Source organism: Lolium perenne, chromosome 5 (assembly GCF_019359855.2).
Source record: "Lolium perenne isolate Kyuss_39 chromosome 5, Kyuss_2.0, whole genome shotgun sequence".
In the NCBI taxonomy this organism is placed as follows: Eukaryota; Viridiplantae; Streptophyta; class Magnoliopsida; order Poales; family Poaceae; genus Lolium; species Lolium perenne.
In genome coordinates this window covers 136,741,439-136,751,882 of record NC_067248.2, presented here as the reverse complement: position 1 = coordinate 136,751,882, position 10,444 = coordinate 136,741,439, and the positions used below count along the sequence as shown (strand labels likewise).

Genomic DNA, 10,444 nt, shown 5'->3' with positions numbered 1-10,444 from the left:
CACTTAATACAACATCTCTCATAGTTGTTAAGTGGTACACGATCCAAATTCACTACACCAAAAACCGATCATCACGTGAGATGATGTAGCTTCAATGGTGAACATCAACATGTTGATCATATCATCCATATGACTCGTGTTCAACCTTTCGGTTTCCGTTGTCCCGAGGCCATGTACGTACCTGCTGGGCGCGTCATGCAAACCCAAGTATTCCTCGAGTGCAACATGGCTTACACCCCTTGTATGTGAATCGTTGAATCTATCACATCCGATCATCACGAGATGCTTCGAAACGATGAACTGTTACAACGGTGCATACGAGGGAAGAACACTTTATTATCTTGATATTAATGTGAGGGATCATCTTATAATGCTACCGTCGCGATCTAAGCAAAATAAGATGCATAAAAGGATTAACATCACATGCAGTTCATATGTGATATGATATGGCCCTTTTGTCTTTGCGCCTTCGATCTTCATCTCCAAAGCACGGACATGATCTCCATCATCAACGAGCATGATCTCCATCATCGTCGGCGTAGCGTCAAGGTTCATGGCGCCGTCTTCATGGTTGTTCACCTCATGTATCAACTATTACAACTACTTTGAAATACTACTCAACATGAAAATTAAAGACAACCATAAGGCTCCTGCCGGTTGCCACAATACAATAATGATCATCTCATACATATTCATCATCATATTATGGCCATATCACATCACCAAACCCTGCAAAAACAAGTTAGACGTCTCTAATTTGGTTTGCATATTTTACGTGGTTTAGGGTTTTCGAGAGAGATCTAATCTACCTACGAACATGAACCACAACGTTGATACTAATGTTTTCAATAGAAGAGTAAATTGAATCTTCACTATAGTAGGAGAGACAGACACCCGCAAAGCCTCTTATGCAATACAAGTTGCATGTCGAACGAGGAACAAGTCTCATGAACGCGGTCATGTAAAGTTAGTCCGAGCCGCTTCATCCCACTATGCCACAAAGATGCAAAGTACTCAAACTAAAGATAACAAGAGCATCAACGCCCACAAAAACATTGTGTTCTACTCGTGCAACCATCTATGCATAGACACGGCTCTGATACCACTGTAGGATAACGTTGCATAGAAAACAAAAATTTTCCTACGGCGAACACGCAATCCAAGCCAAGATGCAATCTAGAAGACGGTAGCAACGAGGGGGTATCGAGTCTCACCCTTGAAGAGATTCCAAAGCCTACAAGATGAGGCTCTTGTTGCTGCGGTAGACGATCACTTGCCGCTTGCAAAAGCGCATAGAAGATCTTGATCTCGATCGGTTCCGGCGCCACGAACGGGCAGCACCTCCGTACTCGGTCACACGTTCGGTTGTTGATGAAGACGACGTCCACCTCCCGTTCCAGCGGGCAGCGGAAGTAGTAGCTCCTCTTGAATCCGACAGCACGACGGCGTGGTGTCGGTGGCGGTGAAGAAGTCCGGCGGAGCTTCGCTAAGCTACGCGGGAGATATGGAGGAGAAGGGGGCGGCTAGGGTTTGGGAGGGGGTGGCCGGCCACTCAAGGGGGGCGGCCAGCTTGTGGTCTTGGGGTGGCCGGCCCCCTCCCTTGGCCCCTCATTATATAGGTGGATCCCCAAGTGTTGGTGTCCAAGTCTTCGAATAAGACCCGAACCAAAAACCTTCCATAAGAGGGAAAACCTAGCCCAACTAGGACTCCCACCAAAAGGTGGGATTTCCACCTCCCATGTGGGGGGTGGCCGGCCCCCTATGGAGGAGTCCACTTGGGACTCCTCCCCATCTAGGGCTGGCCGGCCATGGAGGTGGAGTCCCATGTGGACTCCACCTTCCTTGGTGGTTTCTTCCGGACTTTTCTAGAACCTTCTAGAACCTTCCATAGAACCTTCCGCGACATTTTATTTCACATAAAATGACATCCTATATATGAATCTTATTCTCCGGACCATTCCGAACTCCTCGTGATGTCCGGGATCTCATCCGGGACTCCGAACAAATATTCGAACTCCATTCCATATTCAAGTACTACCATTTCAACATCCAACTTTAAGTGTGTCACCCTACGGTTCGAGAACTATGCGGACATGGTTGAGTACTCACTCCGACCAATAACCAATAGCGGGATCTAGAGATCCATAATGGCTCCCACATATTCAACGATGACTTTAGTGATCGAATGAACCATTCACATATATTACCAATTCCCTTTGTCTCGCGATATTTTACTTGTCCGAGGTTTGATCTTCGGTATCACTCTATACCTTGTTCAACCTCGTCTCCTGACAAGTACTCTTTACTCGTACCGTGGTATGTGGTCTCTTATGAACTCATTCATATGCTTGCAAGACATTAGACGACATTCCACCGAGAGGGCCCAGAGTATATCTATCCGTCATCGGGATGGACAAATCCCACTGTTGATCCATATGCCTCAACTCATACTTTCCGGATACTTAATCCCACCTTTATAGCCACCCATTTACGCAGTGGTGTTTGGTGTAATCAAAGTACCTTTCCGGTATAAGTGATTTACATGATCTCATGGTCATAAGGACTAGGTAACTATGTATCGAAAGCTTATAGCAAATAACTTAATGACGAGATCTTATGCTACGCTTAATTGGGTGTGTCCATTACATCATTCATACAATGACATAACCTTGTTATTAATAACATCCAATGTTCATGATTATGAAACTAATCATCCATTAATCAACAAGCTAGTTAAGAGGCATACTAGGGACTTCTTTGTTTGTCTACATATCACACATGTACTAATGTTTCGGTTAATACAATTATAGCATGATATATAAACATTTATCATAAACATAAAGATATAAATAATAATCACTTTATTATTGCCTCTAGGGCATATCTCCTTCAAAATTGTGGCTGTCACTCCTTGTTCCGGGAAGGGAACTGCGAACGCGGCAGGAAAGGAACTCCACGAAGTTCTAGTCAACCTGTGAAGACTGATGGGCATAGTTTTCATAATAAAAGCAACCTTTTGAAGAAATGATTTCAAAACATGCATTGACCTGCGATTTCCTGATCAATGGTCGTAGCTAGTGCATCAAACACCTTTTTATTCTTTTAGAACTTGCTGAGTACCCCTGTACTCACTTTCTTTCGACACCCTTGCTAGACTGTGATCCGGAAGTGGAGGCCATCAACGATGGAGCACCAGAAGGAAGTTACGAGCTGGTCTACGAAGAACCTGATCTTACCGGCGGAGTGGAAGGCGTAGACTATGGGATAGTCTACGGACCAGATGACACGGAGGTGGAGGAGTAGTGACATACCCTAGCATCATAGAGCCGAGCAACGTAGAACTTACCTAAATAAGTTGTTGAGCTCTCTTTATATTTGTTATGAGTTGTAATCGTACTTAAGTAGTATCTTAGGGTGTTCTCATAGGACCTGTGAGAATACCAACTTGTTAAGACAATGTTTGTAATAAAGTATGGAGTGTTATGACTTGCAATGTTTCTGTTGTACCACTCTGAGGGATATGGCAAATTGTGAAGAAGTCCCTTCGCAAAGATCATATCAACGACTTGTATACTACAACATGCAGTGGTATGCTGGGTCACTGCAAGAAAGGAGCACCGTCGCGCGCTGCATCAAAAGCGACCAACAACGAACCGTAGAACCGCCGGAGACGGCCGGAGTTTGGTGGCGACGCCATCTCCACGGGAGTCGCTAGAGTAGGGTTAGGGTATGCGCTAGAGAGAGAGGGGAGCAAGTGAGGTGGGCCGACTCGGTCGGTTCCCACTGAACTAGTTTGGTCCGGCCCAGGTGGGCTGACCAAGTGGGCGGACAAAATGGGTTGGCCAAATGGGCCAGGGGTATTTCAGGCATTTTATATTTTAAATAACCCTTGAATTTTACAAAATACCAAATAAATATAAATACGTCTAAAAATTCAGGAAAAAATGGATTAATGAATTAAAATAATTCTTAACCAGAATAAAATAAGAAATGGAATTTAAAATAAAAGTTCAAATTTTGGAATTTAAATATGAACTTGGAATTTTAAATTTACAATTTTCCTTTGATATAAAAATCAAGGAAAATTCCAAATGAATCAAATATTTGTTTATCAAATATTTTCAAAAGAAATTCTATTATTCCAAGTCTTTTCTTTTAAAGAATTAAGATTTTCCAAAAAGGAAATATTCTTATATTCCAAAATTTCTTTTATTACAAAAAGAGGAAAACTTTATTATTTCAAATTCTTTATTTGAAATAAATATTTTTTAAAAGGGAAAATTCTATTACTCTTAAATCCTTTTCTTTTTAGAAAAGAAAACAATGTTAAAGGAGTTAAAGGATTTATAAATTACTGCCAAAGGCATAAAGATTTAATTCAAACCTAAATCTTAATAACTAATCTAGGGTAAGGGATTCAACATCAAATAATACACCCATGCATACATCATTTGGATTTTATAACATTGTCCTTACCGGACAATGATGCTTCTTTACAGAACCCGAGGTCCAGGTTCCATCCAACACATAGAATTGCATTATCTCGCAGTCACCAGGCAAGTTCACCCTTGCTCATGTCATCTTGATTATTTTATATCAATTTACCCGCAAAAGTACTATACTTATCATTCTTATTGAAAATAAAATATTACTTTTCCAATTATGAATATGACTATGTTGTGGGAAATTGAACCATGGTATGTGTTGATATGGTGGAGGTTCCATTGCAAGGGTTCTACTAATATAGGACTAATCACCAATGATGTATAGTGATTCTAGCGACGTATATTTCGCGTTAACCATGATATCTATAATGGCTCTTGGGAAGTCAGCTGTATCTTTTTTCCTTCTGCATATCAACGGACTTGATAGAGCCTGGCTGGGTGTTGCAATAACATCGCAGTAGGTTGAGAAATCATTTTAAATCCCCATCCATGAGGATGAGAGCGCTCTACCGTCTATGATGGATTGTCCATAGCATATCGGGGGTAAAGCCGTATTAACGGAAGATGTCTTCCGGGGATATGTAAGTGGGACAAAAGGGTGGGTATGCAGGGTCGCGGAGAAGGAAGTGATTGGCTTGGATCTTACACCTGGCCCCACACCAAGTAAGTGTGGACGAGAAACGCGTCTCGGTTGGCATCAAGGATAAGTTCTCTTATGGGAAAAGTAACGCACCTCTGTAGAGTGTATCAAATTGTGGTTGTCACTCCCTGTTCCGGGAAGGGAACTACGAACGCGGCAGGAAAAGAACTCCATGAAGTTCTGGTCAACCTGTGAAGACCGGCAGGCATAGTTTTCAGAACAAAATAAACTTTTTGAAGAAATGTTTTCGAAACATGCATTGACCTGAGATTTTCTGATCAATGATCATAGCTAGTGCATCAAACACATTTTCTCTTTTGAACTTGCACCTTTGTACTCACTTTCTTTCGACACTCTTGCTAGACTGTGACAATGAAGTGGAGGCCAACGACGGAGCACCAGAAGGAGACTACGAGCTGATCTACGAGGAACATGATCTATCCGGATGAGTGGAAGGCGTGGACTACGGAATAGTCTACGAAGCTGACAACAATGAGGCGGAGGAGTAGTATCTTACCTTAGACATCTTAGAGCCGAGCAGCGTAGTATCTTACCTAAATAAATTGTTGAGCTCAGTTTGTTCTTTATGTTGAGTTGTAAGAGTACTTCAGTAGTATCTTATTCAGTAGTATCTTAGGGTGTTCTCATCGGACTTGTGAGAATACCAACTTGTTAAGACTATGTTTGTAATATTATGTCGAGTGTTATGACCTGCAATGTTTCTGTTGTACCACTCTGAGGGATGTGATATTTGTGAAGAAGTCCCTTCATGAAGATCATATCAACGATTTGTATACTACAACATGCAGTGGTATGCTGGGTCACCGCAGCCAGCAGGCAAGCCGTCGGCACAGGAAGCTCTGTGCCAACGGCAGCCGTCGGCAAAAACCTGGTGTGCCCGTCGGCACAGATCAGCCGTCGGCACAGCCTCTCCGTTGTACCGACGAGGTAATAATGTCAGACTTGTGCATATTTATTTTCCATTTTACCTCATTAATCATTAAAAAATCATAACTAAATCATTATAATTTAGAAAAACACAAATAATATATCAAAATTTGCAGAAAATAAGATCTATCTTGGAAAATTATAAACATGGAATATTTAAAATATCTTTAAAAACCTTCTCGTAATGGGCTATCATGTTCGACGTCTCATGGCTTTTAGACCGAATGACCAACATTATGACTAGAATTGTGGCATTGTTTGTGATAATGTGCTTATATAGCGCACACATGTGCATATTGGGATGGATAATAATGTTGCAGGAGGAAGCTTTCCTTTTCGTCGCACCAAAAAGCTTTCAATTTTTCGAGTTCTAAAAATGGGGTGTTTTGTGAAGCAACCAACAAATGAAAGTTTCACAATGGTACCATCCCATTTTTCATAAATACTGGGCCACCTTACATGTAAAATTTCCTAACCAGGGTATCTTAAACATTTCCGTTCACCCCACGTGAAAAGATAAATTCCTGCCAAATCGGTAGGAAGTCGATCAAAGTTGAACTACAAGTACATGGTCTAATGTTGGCGGCCATCGGCACCTTCTGTATTTCCTCTTTATTTTTTACCATAACGAATAAATAGTTGCCTTTTGTGTAAATTTCTACATACTACATCTCTATACATTTTTTGTTTGTTTTATCTTGTTTCTTTTTTGCATATAATAGATAGAACATATTTCGGAATCAAGAACATATAGTCACCTTCGCGAAAAAGAAAGATACAGAATAGATAGTCTCAACATTCACACGTGTGGTCGGCGATGTGTTTCATGCGAAGTTCATGCATGCATGCCAAAACACGAGCGGGATAAAGATGCGCGCGCATGTGGCTAGATACCCATGATCAATTAGCTAGCCACCGGATTGCCCCTTGTGCGATGACGTAAACTAGGTGATGAAATACCGGTTATGCCCTGGCGATGCTAATCCACCCACCACCTCGCAAGCGGAGAAGCCATGGCAGCTATAAATCCAGGCCCCAGGCCCTTCATCTCAAAAATTTCAAGCCTCCCTCATAAGCAATCAAGCAGTAGCCCATCCTCTTCTCCTCCTCCCGCCTTCCAGGTAGCTACCAAGCTCACTGTCACCATACATCAGCTGACAGCTACCAACTCATCCTGATTCCGTCCCCACCGTCGACCAGCCATGCCGAGCTCCGCCGCCATGCCCACCCTCCCTCCCGGCTTCCGGTTCCACCCCACCGACGAGGAGCTCATCGTCCACTACCTCTCCAGGCAGGCCGCCTCCATGCCCTGCCCCGTGCCCATCGTCGCCGAGGTCAACATCTACAAGTGCAACCCGTGGGACCTCCCCGGTACATACAACTCACCAGCGTTCCATTAATCAACTCGATCATCGATCTTGCTCTGCTCTAACTAATCTTCTTGGTTTATATGTGTTTCGCAGGCAAGGCCTTGTTCGGGGAGAACGAGTGGTTCTTCTTCAGCCCCAGGGACCGCAAGTACCCCAACGGCGCGCGCCCCAACCGCGCCGCCGGGTCCGGCTACTGGAAGGCCACCGGCACCGACAAGGCCATCCTGTCCACGCCGGCGAGCGAGAACATCGGGGTCAAGAAGGCGCTCGTATTCTACCAGGGCAAGCCACCCAGGGGCGTCAAGACCGACTGGATCATGCACGAGTACCGCCTCACCGCAGCCAACTGCAAGACCACCAAGCGCAGAGGATCCTCCATGAGGGTGCGATTTTTTTTCTTCACTTCTTTTTCTTTTTTCAGGAGATGTTATATTCACTTTGGTAGTGGTGGCAGTTACTTGTAAGCTACTGCAACTTACTGACTACACAAGAATATATTTGCATTTGAAATGGCTAGTTACTGAATTTAATCTGGATTTTATATGCAGCTGGATGACTGGGTGCTGTGTAGGATCCACAAGAAGTCCAGCAGCAACTTGCCCAACTTCTCCTCTGACCAGGAGCAGGAGCAGGAGAGCTCAACCGTGGAGGACTCCCACACCACCAACAACCACAACACTGTGTCCTCCCCCAAGTCCGAAGCTCTCGACGGCGACGGCGACGACCAGGTGCAGCTGCAGCAGTTCTGCCCCATGGCGATGACCAAGTCGTGCTCCATCACGGACCTCCTCAACACCGTCGACTACGCCGAGCTCTCGCAGCTCCTCCTCGACGGCGGGGGCGGGTCGTCGTCGGATGCCGCCGGCGCCATTGCTGCCTACCAGCCGCCGGAAAGCCCGCTGATCTACGGGCAGCCTCCATGGCAACAAACACTAAACTATAACAACAGTCACCTCGACGTGCCGCAGCTAGATGACGGCCGTGATTACGCTAATGGTAATAACAAGTATAACGGGATGAAGAGGAGGAGATCCAGCAGCAGCTTGCTCTGCAACCAGCTGCAGCTCCCGGCGGATCAGTACAGCGGCATGCTGATCCACCCCTTCCTGAACCAGCAGCTGCACATGTGAAAATCAGTCACAGACCCGGCCGAGAACTTGGAACTGGAGTGTTTTACCGATCGCTGTTCCATTTGAACTTGCTGTAGATCGATCGAGTTGTGGCAGATCGGCAAGAATCTAGCTGTGTGTGCCGTGACCGATACGAACGGAAGAACTTCAGAATTCTTCGTTTAATTAGTACAAGGATGTAAAATACGGGTTGGTGTGGAAATAAATCAAGATTGCATGATAATATATGATGCAGATTTCTTAATTAACCTTGCACTGAGATTGATTGGTTAATTCATTCAAGAATATATGCAAAACCAACGACGCATCCATGGTCGACACACGCGGCCTGCCTTGTTAATTAACTGAGGGAACTTACGATGCGCACACAAGCATTGTTAATTAGCTCGGCGTGTTGCTAGCGTGTGCGGTTTAGTATATGGATCCTTATCCTCCGTACATTTGAAGGAATCAACCGGATTAGATTACTCGAAATGTGTTAAGCTCGTCACTAGAAGCCAAAGCTCAAATCAAAGGTAAAATACCTATATAAAACCCCAGGACCAATAGATTGGCAAAACGTCATCTCACAAGAACCATCTAGCTAGCCATATCGCATCAATTAATTGTCGCAGGACAAAAGAAGAAGGCGGCGGCACACGTTGCTCGATCAACCACCTATTATTCTTAACGAAAACACTTATACACGTGTGAGTGGGACCATGTGAGCTGCTGGTATATATCACACGTTCCATCTGACGACGATACACACAGAGCTGATCCCCTCCAATTTGGTCAAGACCGTCTCCCTATTGGAGACACGGATTTGTTTAGCCCTTGGTTTGAAACCATCATACGTATGCCATGACAGAAGATAATGCAGATTAAGGGAATGTGAACCAGTAGTTAATCAACGTTAGCTATGGCTTAGCCTTTCCGATCTGGTCTACCTCTACGGCTCTACCACCCCATGGTTGGAAATTGGAGCACATGCTAACAGGGACTTCTCGCTCTTAATTGGTGCTTGTAAGCTAGTTTAAGCTAGAAATCGCCGGATCAGCCTAACTCCGAGCGCGATTAAAGGGCGATGATGATAGATGAGGGGGGTTGGTTAAGATAAGAAGGCTCCGTCCTAATCAGGCTGCAGCTAGCCCTGCTGCTAAGTCGTGACCGAAGCTCTCTATGCATGAGTTATGATATGTTATCCCTAACTCAAGCATGCATGCGAAAAGCTAGCTGAAAACGTTGTGTGGGGCTGGGTTACTACAGGATCATCGTACGTCAAGAGGTTGAAAGCCTTATCCGTGAGGTCACACGAGCATGACATGGCTCTGGCTTGCTTTTCTAGAAAGTGGCACCTAGCTAGCGAAAATGGTGAACGGAACCTGGGTGCGCGCGCACCCATTTACGAAAAGTTCCAAAAAATGCTATTTAAAAGTTTCTAAAAAATGTGAAGTAAATTTTTGCATGTAGATATTATGTTGATACTTACTCATGTGTGTTTTCACGCAAAAATACCATTGTGTGTGACCTACACAAAAATGACAAAATGCAAATTCCTATTCCTGTGAATAGTACAAATTCCTGTTCACTATTCTCATTTGGACATTTTGTCATTTTTATACAGGCCACACACAATGATATTTTTTCGTGAAAACTCACACGAGTAAGTATCAACATAATATGTACATGCAAAATTTTACTTCACATTTTTTGGAAACTTTTCAATAGCATTTTTTTGAACTTTTCGTAAATGGGTGCGCGCGTACCCAGGTTCCATTCCTCCGGGCCTAGCTAGCCACTAATAATTGGTTGCTTGTTGCCTGGTTAGCATGAATTCGATCTGGATGTGCTAGTATGGTCCTGGATCAACTTTGAGAAAGTAATCATGCATGAGGCTTTGAAGCTTATATTAGGTAAATTTTCTTTTTC

General features: G+C 44.0%; 1 protein-coding gene across 1 annotated transcript; it reads left to right on the top strand.

Moving 5' to 3' along the window:
- Nucleotides 1-7,079: 7,079 nt before the first annotated feature.
- Nucleotides 7,080-8,777, top strand: LOC127300009 (NAC domain-containing protein 1). The gene is made up of 3 exons (XM_051330072.2): nucleotides 7,080-7,404; nucleotides 7,497-7,786; nucleotides 7,952-8,777. Exons 1-3 carry the CDS (start codon nucleotides 7,236-7,238, stop codon nucleotides 8,531-8,533), a joined length of 1,041 nt encoding a protein of 346 aa, XP_051186032.1. The 5' UTR covers nucleotides 7,080-7,235; the 3' UTR covers nucleotides 8,534-8,777.
- Nucleotides 8,778-10,444: the final 1,667 nt, after the last annotated feature.

What these genes read in the sequence shown, in the direction of transcription:
- LOC127300009 (XM_051330072.2), top strand. Translation starts at nt 7,236, where the DNA reads ATGCCGAGCTCCGCCGCCATGCCCACCCTCCCTCCCGGCTTCCGGTTC. An exon ending in CAACCCGTGGGACCTCCCCG is followed by an intron (nt 7,405 to 7,496) that starts GTACATACAACT and finishes TGTGTTTCGCAG; the next exon opens with GCAAGGCCTTGTTCGGGGAG. An exon ending in GCAGAGGATCCTCCATGAGG is followed by an intron (nt 7,787 to 7,951) that starts GTGCGATTTTTT and finishes TTTTATATGCAG; the next exon opens with CTGGATGACTGGGTGCTGTG.